The sequence below is a fragment of the Salminus brasiliensis genome, chromosome 12 (assembly GCF_030463535.1).
Source record: "Salminus brasiliensis chromosome 12, fSalBra1.hap2, whole genome shotgun sequence".
Taxonomy (NCBI): Eukaryota; Metazoa; Chordata; class Actinopteri; order Characiformes; family Bryconidae; genus Salminus; species Salminus brasiliensis.
Genome location: NC_132889.1, coordinates 24,592,822 through 24,613,007, shown reverse-complemented (window position 1 = coordinate 24,613,007; position 20,186 = coordinate 24,592,822). Strand labels below are relative to the sequence as shown.

At 42.5% G+C, this 20,186-nt stretch overlaps 1 protein-coding gene and 4 non-coding genes across 6 annotated transcripts; all 5 read right to left on the bottom strand.

Moving 5' to 3' along the window:
- Positions 1 to 2,537: 2,537 nt before the first annotated feature.
- tnpo2a (transportin 2a) lies at positions 2,538 to 19,755 on the bottom strand. 2 transcript variants are annotated; one of them, XM_072694475.1, is made up of 26 exons: positions 19,639 to 19,755; positions 17,986 to 18,085; positions 17,380 to 17,455; positions 16,273 to 16,422; positions 15,673 to 15,779; positions 15,307 to 15,440; positions 15,105 to 15,186; positions 14,813 to 14,935; positions 14,000 to 14,118; positions 12,926 to 12,986; positions 12,068 to 12,239; positions 11,170 to 11,322; positions 10,474 to 10,699; positions 9,881 to 10,052; positions 9,687 to 9,773; positions 9,468 to 9,575; positions 7,293 to 7,451; positions 7,116 to 7,203; positions 6,438 to 6,536; positions 6,020 to 6,058; positions 5,155 to 5,250; positions 4,869 to 4,944; positions 4,257 to 4,356; positions 4,033 to 4,107; positions 3,793 to 3,937; positions 2,538 to 2,658 (listed from the first exon to the last, which is right to left on the bottom strand). In XM_072694475.1, the coding sequence occupies exons 2-25, from the start codon at positions 18,082 to 18,084 to the stop codon at positions 3,830 to 3,832; spliced, it is 2,709 nt and encodes a 902-aa protein (XP_072550576.1). In that variant the 5' UTR covers position 18,085; positions 19,639 to 19,755; the 3' UTR covers positions 2,538 to 2,658; positions 3,793 to 3,829. The 2 variants fall into 2 exon arrangements, with proteins under 2 accessions (XP_072550576.1, XP_072550577.1); XM_072694476.1 differs by lacking the exon at positions 6,020 to 6,058 and having other exon boundaries at positions 19,639 to 19,754.
- On the bottom strand, positions 10,316 to 10,382 carry LOC140574606 (small nucleolar RNA SNORD41). The gene has a single exon (XR_011980752.1). It is a non-coding gene; the product is annotated as a small nucleolar RNA SNORD41 (small nucleolar RNA).
- LOC140574605 (small nucleolar RNA SNORD41) lies at positions 11,767 to 11,833 on the bottom strand. Its single transcript, XR_011980751.1, has one exon. It is a non-coding gene; the product is annotated as a small nucleolar RNA SNORD41 (small nucleolar RNA).
- Positions 12,791 to 12,861, bottom strand: LOC140574607 (small nucleolar RNA SNORD41). The gene has a single exon (XR_011980753.1). It is a non-coding gene; the product is annotated as a small nucleolar RNA SNORD41 (small nucleolar RNA).
- On the bottom strand, positions 13,754 to 13,821 carry LOC140574608 (small nucleolar RNA SNORD41). Its single transcript, XR_011980754.1, has one exon. It is a non-coding gene; the product is annotated as a small nucleolar RNA SNORD41 (small nucleolar RNA).
- Positions 19,756 to 20,186: the final 431 nt, after the last annotated feature.

Here is a 20,186-nt window from a genome sequence, read left to right as displayed (position 1 = left end):
ATGGGACTAGAAATCTATGCTCATACAGGTGGAGAACGACTGCTGCGCACCGCCACATCCGAATTCTTTTAATTGGTGTACCCCCTTTCGTTATTTTTTTTTTTTTGAATGCCTATGGAGCAACACTTGCACAGTCATTTACCTATTAATAGAGCTCGAGTCCTGAGGAAAGAGCAATTTACAAAAGTGTAGAAACCTAAAGTTAGATTGTCAAGGCTATTATTGAAAGAGCAAACGAGAAATCTTAAGAGGTACACCAAGGCATTTTCAAGAAGGACCACAGTGAGTCTCCACTTCACCCCCAGTTCGAATGAAAAAGGAAAGCAAAAATTAAAAATGCACACAAGTGTACCTTAAAGACACATGAGCGTCTATACTAGCAGAGACATGGCTATTGCTTTCATGGCTATTAACGACAGCCTCTGCCTTTTTTCGTGTTCTATTTGTTTTTGGTACAAATAATTAGCCACATCGTTACGCTTGCACAGAGCTAGATTTCTGTGTATATACTTTAAGGCCTCTGTCGAAGTTAGTCCAGGACAGAAAAAAAGATGCGGTAAATGAACTGCAAGTGTTGACGGTGGGCTTGTGTCCTTTTTCTTGTTTAAGAAACAAACTGGGAAAAATCGGACCTGGGAGAAAGCCAGTGCAACTCTTTACATTTCTCAAACATGTACCTTCGTGCCTAAAAAGGCCAAATTCATCAGTATAGCAACAAGCTACAGAAGTCTACCACAGCTTTACACAGGGACCAAATCAGGCTCTTCCTTTCAGGTGTTTCTATGCTTAATCCACTTGCTCTTATTTGAACCTACGCCAGGTTGTGGTGCGTTGGGCCAAACAGATGAATTCACCCTTCAAACGCCGAGAGCGGAGCTTTAACCTTATTTAATTTAGACTTAAAACTATTCTCTTAAGTTCTGCTCGTTATATATCGAGTTATTAATGCGCATACCTACACGTGACTTTATCAGACGTATAAACCTGCCAGCTTCATTACGAAAAACGACGCCGATACAAGGAACAACCAAGCTAATCCGACTAGAACCAGGTGGAAAATGATAATAAAAATTGTTTATTGTTTATTACTGTTAATAATAGTGTCATGTTGTGAAAACATGCCTTTAACCAACAACCTTAACAAATATAGTCTATATAAGTCTGCTGGACTGCTGTCCAAGAGTGAAATATCCTTAATAAGAAAGTGCATTAAAACCACCCACTTGGTTTTTTACTGACACCTTAATTTCATTAAAACATACTTTAAGCACTAGCAGCACGCTGTTTTGCTCTACAGGAAAGTCAGGTTGCAGTATGTTTTTTTTTTTGTTTGTTTTGTTTAAGCTAGATGCGTAAAACACTGCTTACAATGTACTACTGCCGCAAGACCCACACTGTCTTAAATGGGGAGGAAGAGGAGGAAAAAAAACAAAACAAAGACTATTAAAGCTAAGGCTGCTAACACTGTATGTTTGCGATACATGTTGATCTTAAAGAAATAAAACCTAAAAGGGAAAAAAAAAAAAAAACAATTAAAAAAATAATAATAAAGCGGATACCTGCACATTGCACCGATTTCTCCAAGGGTCTGGAGTTCATGCAAACCATTTTTCTCATTCACTTATCTGAGCAAGCAGAAGGAAAGTAAAAACACTCAGCACTACTATAGTTACAGTTCCTGAAGGTTGTTCTGGTAATGGCAGAACCAAGGGGGCCAACACGGAACGCGGTGGAGCGCTTTAGGTTTTTTGGGGTTTTTTTCCCCCTCCATGGGGAGGAATAACCAAACGGACCAAAACCAAGTTGGAAAAAAGTTCCAGCCACGGCACAGAGCAGTAACAATGAACGGCCTTGGAAAGATGCAATACACGGCATGAAAGCGAGACTATATGCACTGTACTTACTGACAAGTAATGATCGCATATTAAAAAGGTGAACTCCACTCATCTCCCTAAAACTGTAAGCATCTGGTGCTTCACCTCTAGCCATTAATCCCTGTGGTTAAAAACGATTATATTGTGTTGATGTGTTCAACAGATAGCTCTTAAGATATCATTTGTAGTCCACCCATATGTATGCGTTAGGGTACACACAAAAAAGGTTGCCTAGGCAAAAAGAGAGGCTTGCCTTAAGCTCGTCTAAAAAGGTGTGCGGGTCTACGTAACGCGCTTTGTGTGCTATAGGCGTCTAGCTGAGGTGCCAGGGCTTGACTAGACTGTACTAATGGTGGGCGCTTTTGGCGCTACCCAGCCCACCCCCCTCCCGTTTGCACTCTCCTCCTACACCGAGGAGAGCAGTGGAGTTATCAGCTGGCGAGGCGTTCCTACCCATCTCCCTCCCTCTCCCTCATCTATCCCAGCCTAGATCCCTTTTGCTTCCGTTATTTTTTTTTCTTCTTTTTTTGTTTTTCACCTTTTAATTTATTCATGTTTAAAATTCCTACTCCGACCGCATGGGACGCTAAATCGCGGCGTTTGTTGCAGAGGTTGGCTCCCCCTAACCCCCTCCCCACCCTCACCCACCCTCCCTCACAGAGACACAGGGTGCGGGGCCGCCCCGACACACAGACCGTCGCGCCGTCCTTCCCCCCTCCAACAGCAGGGCAGTGCAATACACAGACATGGATGAGTTCCCCAGTAACCCTCCCGTAGATTAGACCTGAAGAGCAGAGAGAGAGAACAGGATTATTACAAAATCTGACACCCAAGATATAAGCTCAGATAATTATCTGCAGTCTTGCAATGACAATCAAGGACTAGAATTAAATACTCTTCATTAAAGGAATACTTTCTTGGCTTGGTGTTTACAGTTTAGTAGCAGCCATCTATTTGTTATTCTCAGTGGTAAACCATGGTAACGCACAGAAGACTGCAAATGTTTCATTAGATTTTTTTAACCAGTAATTGTAGGTAAATTTTTTTTTTTTTACATTTATTTATTTAAATATACAGTTACAATACTAGTGCCATCCAGCATCCACTAAAAACATCAATTTACTGCTTAGTGACAAATATCGTGACACCTGCTCATGTACCGTTTATTTATGTATTTATTTGCTGAAACCAAGAGCTTCAAAAAAGCGTTTACTCAGGCAATTAGATTTGAGGATTTGATTGCATTCATCACTTGATTTGATTGCATTCCTCCTAAAATTATTTGATGGCGCACCATCATTCCAGAGAACACAGCTCCATGCTAGGGGGCTTTATACACCTCTCACCCACGCGTGCCAATATGAACGGTGCCAATAGGTTAAGCTCCAAAGAGGCCTATTCTATTGGCAATACTTCTCTACAGGGACAGCTGTGTGTGTGTAAATTTGCACATCTGTGTCAGCAATAGGTGCAACTTATAGTAGCAGAAAGCATTCAGTAGAAGGGGTGTCTTCAAACACTGACATACAAGGTATCTGCATGAGATTCAATAAGGCAAATAAAAGATTTCCCTTAAACGTGAAGCAGCGGGTGCTAAAGAGGAATCACTCTAGGTCATGTACAAAGTACAGGTTCGTTTGGTTTGTCAAACTAACACTGCCCATAAAAACATTTTGTATTAATTTATTAATTCAGTTTAAGTGATGCTCTGAATCTGGGCAATCGACCATCGCTTTTAAAGCATCACCATTAAGTTGTGCATAAATCACTGCCGATATCTGATTAAATCATTAGCCCACCAAAGAATTACATTTGCTCTGTCAGGGATATACAATGTAATGGTCAGTAAAAGCAGTCCCATTACGGTACAAAAAAACCTTGCAGGAACAAACAAAAATATTGATGCTGCATCACGTACCTAACAGGCGTGTCCTGTGTCAATTGGGGAGGCGCATCTAAACGCCATAGCAGGCAGAGAGACGCTCCTTCAGCTGTGGGGGGAACTGCTCAGAGAACTGCTGCCAGTTCTCCTCCCCCACCTGGTCCTTAAAGCCATGCAGGATCTGCAACACAGCACAAGAACATACAAGTGATTCCTCAGAACTCTTAGCTTGCAGAAAGTATTGCAACATTTTGCAATAGGTTAGTTGAAGAATACCTTGTAGAACATATCCCTTAGATCTTCTTTCGGGTTCACCCAGGAGGCCACAGCATCACAGAAGAAGATAAAGTCCTACAGACAAATACACACGACGAATATTTGTTTATTGTGATGAAATAAAGCCACCATAACTACAGAACAGTGTTGTGACAAAGTATTGCGTCCATGCACGTTTGATCAATTACAGCTGTAAAGCCAATCTCTGTACAACTGAACTTCACCTGCACTACGCCTCCAGGATTGACCCCAATCATTAAACAGATGCCTCTGAAGGCAGAATCCTTCTCCTCGTTGTCCCTAATGTTTCTCAGTGATTGGCACCTGAAAGCAGAAGGCCCATTTTAGTTGACAAGAGTAGTGAGACACCTGCTCATTTATGCCTTTTATTGCTAAATCAAGAGTTTTAAAAAGTTTATCCTGCTTTTGTTGGAGTAACATGAGTTAGTGAGGTCAGGATGTCTGAAGATCACCTTCGTCACCTCATCCCAAAAGTATTGGATGGAGCACCAACATTCTAGAGAACACCGTTGCACTGCTCCACAGCTGAATGCTGGGTGCTTTGTACACCTCTAGCCCACACATAGCATCAGGCACGGTGACAAAGTTCATGTTTATCTGCTCCAGTGTCTCCTATTCTATTGGCAATACTTCTCTACAAGAACTAGACAAGCTGTGTGAGAGTGTAAGCAATGGGTGCAAATAAAAGGAGATGATCGCATTTATTACAAAAGGTGTCCACAAACATTTGGACATAGCGTATTTCCACACATTTCATAAAATGCTGAATATCTCTACGAACAGCAGCTAAGGGAGAGAAGAAGGTGTGGACTCACCAGGGTCGAATAAACTGTGGCAGCATGGGTGCCACCTCCTGAGGACAAACATATCCCAGTCGACCAATGGTAATGGCTGTTCCAGCAAAGGAAGAGATACGGTATCAACAACTGTGCTACAGCATAGAAGCATTTCAACTCACAATGCATCTGTTGCCACATTCAATCAGAAACTGAAGTTCCACATGGATTTCAGATTTCGAATGTCTTATGCAGTTCATCACAGATTTGAGTGTGGTACAAGAAGAACCAGATAAATAATTAATGACATATTTAAGTGCAGTACCTGTGTTCTCCAGTAGAGTCTTGGGGGTATTGGGTCTGTTTATAATCTCCACCAGGTTGTTAAGTACCAATCCCACATATGGCTCCATCTCTACACCTGAGGCCAAGAGGGAAGAAGAGGAGAGGGGTGGGGGTGTCAAGAGTGGGAACATCCAGTCACTACTCAGCAGATGTAGTTAATCTTATTTTAGCTGTTTAAAATTAGCTGGTAATTTTTTTTAAAGCTGTAATTTGACAACTACTAGGGGGAGCCTAAAGTTTTGGACTGCTAGCTAGGGCTCTTAGTTGCATGCAGTTCTGACAATGAGTTTATGCTACCTGGCCAGCCATCCAGAGTATCCGGAAACCTTTTTCAGGCAACATATGGTATATCGACTATATGGTATTCTGCATTTCCGCCTGAGAGACTTGATAATTTAGAAAACAGATCAATGTGATCAGATCCCCCAATCTGAGCACCTGTGGGAGGGAATCCTCAAAACCTACAGGTCTTGAAAAGTATCTGCTGTCTTGGTTTCAGATACCATAGAGCACACTGAGAAGTCTTGAGTCCATATCTTATGGAATTGTGTCCATTTTGGCAGCACACAGAAGACCAAGAGCATATTGGACAGGTAGTCATAATCTGGCTCATCTGTGTAATTACTGATTAATACATTTATTTATTTGTAATCGTTTAATCAGATTTTTCATTAAGAACATTCAAATATCAAACAGCATTTGAGGGATTTTTTCTTAGAACGGAAAAACGTTAAGTTTCAGCCCTGCTTTATTCCAATTCAGGCAAATCATTACATTCAGCGTTTTTATTTTTGTTTTGTTTTCACAAGTCACAGAAAACCATCCGAGCTTCCTTCCTATCTCACCTGAACAATCACCTGCTCCCTGCTTGTTGTCACCTGAGCCTGTAGAGACACCAAACACTGTCACTAGCCTGCCTGCAGTCTACCATGCCAAAGCACACACTAAGAGGCTCAAAACTCCAAGTCTCAGCTGCAGGATTAAGAGGACATACGCACAAGCACACAGACACACGCACACAGTCCCTCACAGCAGCTGTTTTAGCACTTATCCAAATCTAAACACGACAGATGATTAAACTGGAGCATCGCAGGAAAACACTTTGTTCAACGACAATGCAGTATTTTACACAGTTCCACAATCAGCAGCACAGGTAACCGTACACACCAGCATCCTGTGTGTGTGTGTGTGTGTGTGTGTGTGTGTGTAACAATACATGCATCTCTACACAGGACCAGGCAGGCATGACGTGAAGAAACTCACCCATCTGTATGGAGATTTCACCGATGGCCCAGGTGGCGTTGTTGCAGACGGAAATGAACTCTGGGTTTAGGTTGAGTCCCAGGATGGGCATGAACTCCGCTACAGACACAGGCACCAGTCCATCACTAATTTGTACAGCTCTAATTGTACAGCCCTTATACTAAGCAGTGTGTTCAAGCATCACCATTCAAAACCAAATCGAGAACAAAAATGGAAATGTTTCAAATGGAATCAGTCTATAATGAAAAATTGCTGATAAATGCATAAAGCCATTCTTATATAAGCACACTAGGCATTGTTTGAAAGATATTATTGCAAAAATATATGGGTAATAATTGTAAATTATAATATATTTAACTTCATTCCATGGATGATTTAATTTCCAATGGAGAGGGAACAAACTAATTTTATTTCAAACAAAACATTATAGAATTGGAAATGAACTCATTCATCACTGAATGGAAATCTCACAATAAAACAAACACAAATTCTGAATAAATGAATTATTTTTACAGTGAAATAGAATGCTCAGACCAATAGAAAAGCTTGGGAATACAATTACTAAACCAGTGAAAGTTGTTTTTTTTTTTTTGTTTTTTTTACTGTAAAGTTACTTATTCTTAGTTTTGCATGACCGCAACAACATATGAAGAGGACAATGGCAAAAGCGGTCCTCACCAATGCAGGGCTTAACATGAAGAAAGCAGGCTTTGGTCAGATCCCCCAGCAGAGCGAAAGAGCTTTGCCTCACCTCCGGCATGGTGTCCTACAGACATAACACTTCAGTCTCCAAAACACACAAACACAGTACATGGCCCCATTTCCCCCCCACCAAGTTACATAATCACTGGGTACCTGCATGCACTGGAAAAGTAGGGTCATGATGTTGCTGCGGGCAACCAACTGCTCCACATGGCCACCCAAGCCCTCGGCAAGTCCACTTAGCAGGTCCAGAGCCACAATCATGAAATCCTTATCAGGAGCCTCATACTGCTCTGGATGCTGATTATACATCTATCATAAAAAAGACGACAGTTCAGAAACATGCTCAAGAAAAATCTTGTGTATTATTTATTAATAGATTGCAGATTCCAAGACCCCCCCCCCCCCCAACACACACACACACACACACACACACACACACACACACACACACACACACACAGTGGTTACATTTACTTGGATATACTTCTAATAGGACATCTGAGTATTCAATAGAAATTAGAAATCAACCAACCATTACTTTGAGAGAAAAAAGAGCAAGTAGTTCTTCTTCTTGTAACATGGCATACATTATATTTTCATTTATTGGTCTTCTAAGACCTATATCTATCAGATATAGGTTCACTGAGAACTGGGTGATACGGCAAAAACTACTGTACCAATACATAGGCTTTTTATATTAAATATTTTCTAACCCAATTTATGGACAATCACCCAACCCACTTTACCACACCACTTGCAATGCTTGCAATGCTCCCAGCGCTAGGAGGGTGAAGACCTCCAATACAAGAGCAGTCAGCTGCCTCTTTTCAAACTGTTGATCTATCATTGGGCAGCTAACACAACACACTGAGGAAAGCACTGGGTCCCGAACTCTGATACAACAGCCAACAGATGCATGTTCTAGTCAACATTATGCTCCAGGTACTGTGTTTATTCAACATCTGCTGCCCTCGTACGATGAGAGCAGACATGGAACGTGTAATTTTATTTATCTGAAAGTTGTTGAACTTTTTCCATGCACATTTAGAGCTCCTTCTATTTTCTGGACTTATTCGGTCACATATACTCTAGGTAAGTTTTGTTTTTTTGGGTGGAGGCATAGCTGTGATTAGCCAACGGCCACACACTGAAAGTTCGGTTTTACTTCGATCATACTAAAGAAAGCGCTCATCTCCAGATCATGGATTCTCAAGTCATTTTGGCTAGTTTAATTACTGGCGTTTCCACAGCTGCACTCCTAAAAGCCAGTTCATAATGATTCAACTCGTGTCTTCATCCTTTGTGCGATTCATTTGGGCAGGTATGAATACAGCAATCTCTCTCTCTGCAGACCCTTGAGAAGAGTCCAAAACAGCCTCTAAAGCAGACTGTCTGCGGTGAAAACCTGATCTGACCTCGATCCAACCAAATGACCAGGTGTCAGGTAATTACCACAGCTATGAACAAAGGCCATCTCTGCTGCTATTCCACGTTAAACACAGAAATCTGCATGGTTCTGGAACACACAACCTTCTTCCTGTACGTACTTTCTTGCTCACATCCCAGACTGGTCTGACCAGTATCTGTATACATGGTCACAAAAGTCCAGATAACATGACCAGATAAGATTAAATTTTACTTTCCCGTGTAAAAAAACACAATGCATACATAGTCATTTTCATTTTACTTCCTAAAAACACAGGTCGCGCATGTAAATTCTACAACAGGTTCTACAACGTGGTGCATTAATATACAAATCTTGCATTCTCATAGAGAGATCAGAGATCAGTCTCTGTCCACCTCCAAAAGCGTCTTGAGGGTTTTTGGACCTGGCAGACATGCGAAATCTGAACGTGATCCGATTACCAAAAAACTATTTAACGCCTGGCGTAAACATACAGTTTTTGAGGTTGAACACCAGGACAACATAATGCGATATCAAATATGAAAGCAAGATTTCCATAAAAACAGTGCACATCTCACTACGCCACCTGAAATAATTAGTATGGACAGCTACACTAAGTAGAAAGGAACTTTATAATGTCAGTAAAAAGCAAGTAAATTCCATAAAATCTGGCAACAGTTAGTTTGCTTGGGCTGTTCAAATCCTTAAACACAAATGCAACTGTAAGAGCTGGCTTGCAACAGAAAACACAACATAAACGAAACAAAAATGTTTGTATTGCAGCCTTGCATTAAGATACAGGCACCCCAAACGTAAGCAAGCAGCCTTGCGACCAGCTGAACGCAGGCTGATTTAATGAATGCTAATAAGATGGCAGTTATGACTTTGTGGGTGACTGTGTGGGTGGCGAGTGCACTCACCATTGCCTGAGCAAGAGTCTTCTGAACCAGGGTGACGCAGCGCTGGTACACTGGCTCACAATACGGCAGGAAGCCACTCTGCAGAGCGGTGGCCACTGATGACAGACACTAGACAGATAAGGAGAGGGTCTCCATTAAAATCTTCTCACCTCACTACATGGTTATCATTTGACTCACTGCATCCCTCCTAGCTTACAAACAAGTTCAAATTCCCCTCACCTCCAATAAAGGAAACAGATCCTTGTCCTCATCTTTCAGCTCATTCCATTTCTGGATAAGAGGTGGCATCAGCTTCTGGATATACTCCTATGAGAACGAGTGGAATAAATGATCCTAATATATATGTAGAGCTTTCCCATTTGTTTTCTGTAACAGCAGATGAATCCAGTACACTCTGGCAGCAGGAAACTCACAGGCTGGTTGAGATGGTGGCCCACAGAGTCAGCCAGCGTTCCAATGGCGTCGTACAAGATGAGAAGGTTTTTGTGCTGGTATTTTCCAAAAGCAAAGACCAGTGTGTCCAGAATGAAGCCCAGATAGGGAACCAGCTCGGTACAGGCCTCTTCCTCCAGAGTTGCAAACGCACTGCAGAAAGGAGATAGAAGAAAAGTCAACCAACCTTTTAGATAGCAACCAATATTGCTGCATATTAGAGTCAGCTGACCATCTGTGCTGTACCAACAAGGCCACAATTATTGGATTGAGCTTTGAACCCAATCCCAAAACTGTTTACTATGAGCATTCTAGGCAATCAACGCATTGCAGGTCTGACTGACTAAACCAGTCTGTGGGTGGTTTTTGACAAACTGAAAATTACACTACAAGACAGATCTGTCACTCTGGCCTGAGCGGATCAGACAGTATGAATACTTGAACATCATGGACAATCAAGTTTGAACTTGTCATCACCTCCATTGAAAAGTGAAGATCTTGCCAGTAGGAGAGCTACTATCTAGATATTTTGCAGTCATTGCTTGCCTAACAAAGTCAAAATTCATTAACACACCTGCAGGCAGCCTCCTGAACCCTTTTGTTGCCGTCAAGGATTCGTTTGAGCAGCTCAGTCATGAGGGGTTTGAGGTAGGCGTCAGGCGGCTGGCTGACCACCCAGTGAGCGTAGCGGCTCAGCGTCCAGCAGGCGATGGAACGAACCAGAGCTTTCTTATCACACAAACACTGGATCAGGTGAGGAATCAACTCAGGCAGGTAAGGAACCATTCCCTGCACACAACCTACAGAACACGAGAGAGAGGTAAGAAAACTCAAGTTAGAGAGAAGGCAAGCAAAAGACCACAACTTACAACAACGTCATAGGAAATATAACTCAAAAGTGTCTGTTTTATAGCAAACATGCAAACAAGCACAGAAGTTTAAAGAAAGAGTTGTGATAAATGGTGAAAAACAGCAAGGGGGAGAGAGAAGGAAAAAACACCACACAACAGAACTCCAGGTTCCACGTAGCTGCTCTTATGGTCTTTAGCTAATGACTTTGCCAAAATCTAGCTGGGAAGCGTTTTATACAGTGTTCAGCTTCGAACACTGCCGAAGTAGTTAACATAAGTGGGACATAAGTCTTTATTACTAAACCACCCTGGCCTTATTTTTCCCCATTGGGGAGGGAAAACATACAAATAAAATAAGCCCACTACCAGGGAAATAAATGTCAAACAGCACAAACATCACAGTCCCAGCTTTAGCCTACCCTCAGCGATAGCCCCCAGCACCAAAATGCCGGACTCTTTGACAACCCAGTCTGGGTGGAACAGTAGATCCTTCAGCAGCGGGAGCAGGTGGGGCAGTAGCTCATCCCGGAATACATTAGCCAACACGTCCAGTGCTGCTGCTGAACATTTACCTGAAGGAAAAAGATGGTTAGCTTCTATTTCAGCCTTTCAGGGTTTATTTTTTTTTATTTATTTTTTAGGAGACACCTTTGGAAATATTATTTATTCTGTCCAATTTAAACAGCACACAAAATATGAATATTATTCAATATGTCTGAATTAAGATAGGCCTCAAAATATATTTAACATTACATATATAGTGAACTCTTGACGTGACCAAATGTATTCCAGTTACAAAATTGTACGACAAACACCATCACACTGAACTGCAAATGGGTGTGTTGCAGTTTCCTGCAGTATCAGCATTGTGAAGGTCTATGTCACAATAATGATTAACAAACATGTTGTGCAGTCCTAAAACCTGTTTAGAAAACTGAAGTAGGTCAACTTCACTACTTCAATTAAGCTTTGGCTCGGGAATTACTCTACAAGACAGATCGGTCACTCTGGCCTCAGTGGATCAGACAGTATGAATACTTGAACATCATGGACAATCAAGTTCAAACTTGTCATCACCTCCATTGTAAGCAGTGTAGATCTTGCCAGTGGTTTAGCTACTATTTATATATTTTGCAGCCATTTCTTGCCTAACAAAGCCAAAATATAATTTAGTGGACATACCACTAAATGTCCAATAGGACATGTCACTACAAAAAGACCTGGAGCTTACTCAAGTGTATGAGTGCCACTGCCGGTGTGGACGAAACCATCATTACGGATCGCACCAAGATGTGCTTGCAACAAGTATCCACTTACGTAAATTCCAGTCAGACAGGGTGTCGTCATCGTCGTCATCATCTTCGTCAATGTTCTCCCCCTCCTCTCCCTCACCTCCCTCATGCTGCAGTGTGACTGTGCGCGACTTGTGGAAACGGGGTTTGATGTCCTGCTCGCTGTCTGGAATGGCCTCATCCTCCTCCACGTCACCCTAAAGGAGGAGTACAAGGTCAAACGCAAAATTTGGGTTAGACAAACCAGACAAGCTTTCTAGTCACAACAACCAAAAGAGACAACTGTGCTAAACACGCTGAGAGCATTAGGATGATTTTAAAACTATTAATCTGGTCACTTTTCCCCCCCTCTGGTCTGGTAACAGGGGGTCAAGAGGTTTCATCAAAATAATTGCAGATAATATCTGTAATTTAAAAGGTGGATATCACCAGAAAGCCCAACTTCACTGTAGTGATTTATAGATTGGTGAACAGAGACACTGGTGTGAAGTGATGGATCTATATGTTAAGAGCAAACTAAATTTTAACCTTCTCCCCAGCAGACCTGCCTACAACATGTAAAATTAGTTAAAAAAAAAAGAAATGAATAAAAAACCCACACACACCTTCCAAGTAAGTACTTGGTGGCTGCATAACCATTCTGAAGAACAAGAATGGCTACCCCCCCTCCGCCCCCTGGCAATTATCCCAATGCTGTCTTTTCCTGACATCAAATACAACAAAGTCTAACAGCTGCAGATATGTGGCCTCGGGTCAGACAGTATGAATACATGAAACATCATAGAAGAGCCTCAAGATTGAAGATATCGTCATCCCCATTGTCAGGCCATACGTAGGTCAGGTAAAAAGTCGTCAACCAGCACAGCAGCGAATGTGCACTCACCTTCAGTAAGATGATGTCGATTTCAGAGTACTTCATTCCATTCACCAGAATAGGAATCAGCCTAAAAGGGGTCAGATTTGGAACATCATATGAGTGCATAATTTTGTTTGAAAATTACAAACACACATTAGAAGATAACAGGCATAGAACAAACAGTTCCCTTTTGGTTTCGTAATCTTCACATTTCTCAATAGCAGTCTTAATATGATGAGGCACAACAGACATTAACTTACAATTTTGAGGGGGAAAAAACAAAAACAACAAAAAAAACTAAAACAAAAATGTGTTATGAAACTAGCATTTTCATGAAGCACCGTCTTCCTCGTACACACTGCAAATAGCTGCGTGGATGGGACGGCAAAATGCAGACAAATACCTTGGTTTTTAAAAATAAACGGATGTGAGAGGCAGGGCCTAAATACCTATGGTTTAAATAAGGCAGGCTCCTCCAAAATCTTCAGCTGACGTTCTGCGTCTGACTAACTGCGGGCATTTTAACAAATGTGTCGTAACTGTATCTCTATTAATTACTTTTTACAAATAATTTCTAAAAGACTTTCATTTGTGTTTAGCTACAATATTTAGATCTCCTAATGTCCAAAAAAATATTAAGTGTCCATAATATTGCTAGAAAAAACAAAGACTTTCAAGTGGCATCGGTTATTTTACTGCGCAGTAATGGACCTTATTTTTACAGCATTGTTTGAAGATGCCATCTCTGTTTATGCAGCCTCTCCCAGAGCTCCCGGAGAACGCTGGAAGCAAGGCCAAAATTAGCCGTGTCATACGATACCGAGGGTGCTAATGGGCGTGCGGAACCGGGCTGCAGTGGATCAGACAGTATGAATACTCAAAGCATCACCAACAGTCACGAACTCTGATGTCATCATCTCCATGGCGACAGGCTGGATGTGCAGCAGATGCTCCACACATCGCCCATCTCCACCCAGCAGGGCTAGCAGCCAATGAAAACCACCCAATTAAAGACCTGCTCTGGCCAAACGCTTATACCTAAAAGCAACAGGGGATCAAATGTTTTGAAGCCTGTAATGTTCCTAGTCAGCCATGACTTACTGAACCAGGTGTCCAGACAGCACCTCCTTGCAGATGGGCTGCTCAGCCAGCGTGAGCCAGAACTCACAGGCTTCCAGAGCCACGTTCTCATCCGGGTCCTGTGTGCGCTGCAGCATATACTGAAATGCAGAGAAACAAAACAAACAAGAAAAAAAAAGCTAAAAATGTGAACAAAGACAGCTTGTGAAAGATAACTACATGTGGAACTGTGAACCTCAAAACAGTCATTTCAAAAGAAAACCCTGCAGAACCAAAACGGGGCTGGATAATGGACCAATTCCTAAACCCCCAAAGTTTTGCGACTCGTTCTATTCACACCTGGCCCACTAGCAAAAACCCTACTAAGAGAGTTTAAGAGATGTGGTGTGGTTTATACTGGAGAGCAGACTCGTGAAGTCCAGGCCTTGAGACCACAGCTTTTCCTGCACTATGGTTCCTGGAAGAGGAAATTAAACTCTGCACACAAAGCAAAAGCAGGGGGGGGCATCCGTGCTATGCTAAGAGTTAATATTAGGGGATGGGCTTCTACCATCTCTTCTCTCCAAATTAACTGTCAGTGTTAAAGCTACAATATAATATGCAGGCTCAGGAAAAAATATATAAGCTTCATCCTGAGGTAAAACAACAAAGTTGTATAGGCTTTTTAAGACACCCCAACCAAAGTCATGTGTTATTTATACATTACTTAAACTATACATTTACAATTTTTGCTTAATTGCCAGTTGAATTGCCACTTGGATTTGCATGCATTTTTATATTCCTAGTGAGTAGTTTCAGGACATGATCAGCGATCAAAGGGAGAGGAAGACTCACCTGAACGATGCTGTGCATGTGTGGGATGAGTCGGTCGATACGGACTTCAAGCAGCATGACCAGCGCCCGACACACATTCTTCCTCACCTCAGAGTCCTCATCTGCAGCCAGCGCAAAAAGACTCTGAAATAACGGATAAAGGAAAGTAGTGGTCAGACACTTTAAAAAAAAAAAAAAAAAAAAAAAAAAAAAGTACCCAGGAGTTTAAAGTTTTTTAAGTGACATTTCTATTGGTCTTCTCTTTGGTTCAGTTCGCCCAAAACCAACAAGCAGTAAAAGAGTTAGTAGTTACCTCAATGAAGGTGTCAATGTTGTCCATAAGAGCCTGAGCTCTACCAATGATGAACTGGTTCACACAAGCAATGGCATGAGATCTGCAGACAGGGCGCATAGAACAGACAAAGTATATAAACACCAAACTGCACCACAGAAACACAGTGCGCATCCTAATGCATTAAGCTATAACACAGGAAGAGACAACTGTATGCACCAACCTGATCTTGGGACTACAGTGCTTGAAGAACTGCAAGAATTTGGGGATCATGATGTTTAGAGGCCGGTTCAGCGCATCACTGTCTAGCAGCTCAGATGAGTCCTCACAGATCTTCTGCAGAGCTCCAAATGAACCCTGAACACAGAAACCAGGCAAAGGTAAACCACAGGGCAGGGTTGAAGAGCATGCTGAAGTGGAATCTGATTGGTGTCAGTTTGGGTGGAGGGGTGATTAGCTTCGTAGCACCGGTGCACAAGTAAAGAAGCAACATTTAGGCACCAAACATTTCTTGGTCAATCGACATCATGTGGATTAAGTAGAAAACCGTGATTTAGCCTCCGTTCAGCAATTTTTAGGAAGTCCTGACCTCGCAGGTGTTATAATCCTCCGAGTTGAGCAAGTTGCAGAGCTGAGGGAGCAGCTCAGGCCATGTCTGCAGCTCTCCTTTTGAAGCGATGGTTGTGATCAGGATACCTGGATGGGAAACATTAGATGTTTTTTTTTGAGTGTGGGCTACTTTTGGCAAGCCTAAAGAACACATAAGAGTAGACTTCCATTAAACTTTTGCTAGCAGAAATAAATCATTAATCAGCACAGTCCCTAGATTCCACATTTAGCATAAGGACGAAATACAATACCGATGGCACACTAGGCTTTATTTAGTATATAAGGAGCGATCTCAGCAAGTAGGTATCAGTTGTGAGGTAGGTATAAGAATATATTACCTACATAAAGCAAACAAGACTAAACTCTAACAAACAGGCCAGAAATTATTCATAGGCGTGAGATCTTGAGGCGTGAGCAACACATTTTGGTTCGTATGTACATATAAAAGAGCATTTAAGTGGGAAGAACCCTAATAAAAGTTAAAGTTTTATGGGGGGGGGGGGGGGCGCAAACATAACAGATTGCAACCATAACCGTTGCAATCAATCAAACCTCACTTCTTAGCGTGGCGTACACTCACCGATGGTAGCGCGAATGAGGGGGGATGGGTCCCCGATGTTGCTCAGACATTCCTGCTTGATGAAGTCTGCCACTGCTGGAGGGAAGTTCTGGTAGTGAGCCTTCACATTGTTCTTCAAAATCAAACCGCTGAGCGAACGTGTCGGCTCATCTGTGAGGAGAGAAGAGGAGGAGAGAGGTCTTCATAAACTGGTCTCAACAGGAAGTCTCAATGTGTGAAAATGGCAAACAAAATGCGAAGCCACAAGAAACCAAAGTGGCCACAGGCGCTGGTGAACATCTGAGGTACAGAGTGGCACAGAGGTAGAAACAGGAGGGAAATGGTAAAAAAACACAACAGGAAAAGGGGCCATATTAGAAGAACGAAAGGGATGCATGTTAGGCTGAGGGCAAACTCAAGCTTAGAATTGATCCCTCTTCAGCAAAACCTTAAGACTCTCCTTTAGTAAAAACTACATGTCTAAATTCTGCATTAAAAAAAACAAAACATAAACAGCCAAAATGCAGACAACTCCGAGCAGGATATCCTAGCTGGCCAGGTCACTTAAGGCTTTAGGACTAATTACCGACACAAGGGTAAGGACTTTCCAACAGAAATGTCCTTCTCCTACTGGACAGGCAAGACTCTGGCTAAACACAAAAATACCTCACATCTCAGCAATATCTCACAATTTCAGCAATTTTTTCATTGTGTTGATTTCCCCCTTTAACATTTTGTTTACATTAGGGCTGGACAATATGGTAAAAATACTATATCACAATATTTTAAAACTTTTTTGCTGATAAAAACTTTTTAAACTTTTGCTTAAACACAACTCTTATACTCTCCTGTACTGAATACAGTGATTTAAATTCAATCTGCTAACCTTCATCTAATTAAGCCAGCCTAATTACACTGTTTCTAATGAAGCCTGCAGCTGATCAGTGCTCATTAAGCACCACCAGTCTCCTTGATATGCTTAGAAAAGCATATTGTTATCACCACAACAAGTTTTATCATGACACCATAACATATCATATTGACCAGCCCTAGTTTACATATGTTTAGCTGGGTCCTGGCTTGTGACTGCCTGTATGCCGAACAGGGCGCCTCAGAAGACATACTTACCCTCCGATTTCAGTCTCGTCAAGACGAAAATAAGATAGTTGTTGAAGTCAGGAAACTGGTTCAGTTGCTCTAGTTTCTGAAGGCACGGTTAAGGGTGAGGGACCGTGTAGCACTGTGAAGCATGGCAAAGAAGCATTCATGAACGTATCAAACCTCCTCCAACACTGGCACGCTCCACCAGTCGCAATAATGATAGTAAGCGAATGTGAAAACCTGTAATTCACAGCGCGAGAGCTTGAGACTCTCTTGACAGTACAAAGCCGCGATAACTCTTAAATAAATAAATAAAAATCCACAGCGTCTTCTCACTTCCCCCCTCTTCCCTTTTTGTCTGGCGAAGACAAACCGCTGCGATTCAAACACTGGCCATTCTCATCCAAATAGATCACACCAACATTTTACAACAAACAAAAAAGGATGAAATGAAACAATACATATACAACGGTAACCACAAAAAGACCAAACCTCTTTACCATTACCTTTAAAACAAAAAGAGGGGGGGATTAAGGCTGAATGCATACGTTGAAGAGACGGTGGAGTCTGAAATGCTACACATGCAGAAGGTAAAGATCATATTAATGCCATTTTTGAAACTGGGAAGGATACTTGCTGCACAGCTCTCTGCGTGGCTGTGTTCGGGGACTGAGAGTCTTTCAGGAGCTGAAGGACCTGCTGGAGTCCCTGTTCATCCGGCTGCCACTCCATCCTACACAAACACAGAGTGACCGAGTGACCGAGTGAGAAACAGCCTGAAGGAGCAACAAAGCAACAGTAAATATAAAAATTAATAAATAAATAACTAGCTTCCTGACGCTCATTGGACACTGCAGTGAAACAATAAGGCAGGGTGCTTAAAGTGATCCGAGCTGGAAAAATACGCCATAGATGATGACTTCTCGGCCGTGCTCTTTGTGGCCTTGTCGGCTCAATAGCTACCATGTGATGGCCCCTATAAGATCATCTTAGGTGTGCGTGTGTCGGTGTACCCTTGTGTGTGTGTGTGTGTGTGTGTGTGTGTGTATTTTTTCTTTCCCCTCAGGGCTGACGGCTTATGGGGACCAAACAAAGAGCTCAATGTCCCGGGCACTGTCATTAATCCCCAAATAAACCTGTGCCACCTGGTTCGTGGTCACCGGCAGCTATCTAATCCAGCCTAGTTTCCAACCCCAAAAGGCTCGCCGTGTCTGGGTTGCACCTAGCTAACTAACTAGCTGGTTTTCCGAGTGAAGACTGGACAAACACCGATTTTTTATAGCACCATAAAGCTCAAATAAGAGCCAAAACGCCGGGTTGCCCTCAAGCAGACTGCATGGATACTCTTTTCATCACCCTGTTATCAAAATTAGCTAGCTAGCTAACTTGCCTTAACAGCAAATAGTCGGTTAGCAACACTGAGAAGAGTTGGGGGAGCTAACTAGCTAGCTACCATAACGTTACCGACGTCTGCTTGTGTTAGCTAGCTAGCTATAATATCCAAGTAAATCTTAAGATCTGCGCCCGCATTAGTTAGCATTAGCTTAGCTTAGAGTTTCCTACGGTGGATTAGGAGCATCAGCAATAGTATCCATTACACAGACAAGTCGCATTGTTCGCTAGCTAATTAGCTGGATAACGTTAGCCAGCGCCGTAGCTAACAGCACGCCGCAACCTAGCTAGCTAGCATGTTAGCTAGCGGCCTCTCGCTCTTAAGCCGGAGACCAGACCATGTGTGAAGCCAGAGGTGGGAAATCCAGGCCCAGACCGTAAAACTCCACGCCAGGATTTTGTTTCAACCGCAAGTGCGGCTCAGAGCTGCGGCAGCGCCGCCAGGCAGTGGAAATAAAATCCCGGGGTGGATATTTACTTTCTGGACCTGTGTGAAAGTAACATTAGGCCAACTCACCCTGAACCAACAGCGGAGTCGAAACACACACACACACACACACACACACACACAACTCCACTTAACTCACTTACACTGAGGCAGAAATGCTCCAAATTCAGGCGTCAGATCAACAGTTAAACCCACAAACTCAACCGAAGCGCGAATCCGGCACTTCACGCCTTACAAACAGCTCACGCTGAGACGCTTCACCGCTGGTACCGTTAAGTCAACGTGATCCAGCTAAGCTAGCTGAGTCAGTCGGCTACGATTTCAAAGCGACCGGCCAAAGTTCGGACCCGGACTACGACAAATCACCGACCCGCTTTCATTCACCTTATCGTGTATGTCTACTGGACGACACAACGGGTCTCTTCTTTCTGTGCTGTGTTACTTACAAAGCCTGTGTGCGGAGGCCTGTAGACCCAGAAGGGACGCATGCACCAGTGTGTGGACCGAATGAACTCGCCGCCCGCCCGCCGGCGCTCAGTGTGTGTGGAGCTGCGGGCTGAGGAGGGCGCTGATAGGGTCGCTGCCGGTTCTGGGTGTGACCTGAGTTTCCGAGGCCCGTGAAGCCTCAAACCGCCATCATCTGCGAGACACTTTTGCAAAGTAACAGTCCTAGAGCTACTTACGGCTGCCCCTAAAGAATCAACGTAGAAAAATAAAGTTTAGAGACAAAATCTGTTTCCTCAAATCAATACAGTGTTCTCCTGTTGATTTAATTTAATAAATCGTTCCCCTAAGTTTAGAGAGCACGCTGTGGTCAAACTGAGAGAGAACAATTACAATTATTTATTAAATGAAGAAAAAGTAAAAAAAAATCGACCTTAATATTTTAGGAAATCCGTTAATGATTGTTTATAAATTTTCTGCTTTGGCGTTAATGTCTTAGGGGGAAATAGTTACCTTATCACTGTTAATGCTATAAGAAAGTAAAATATTC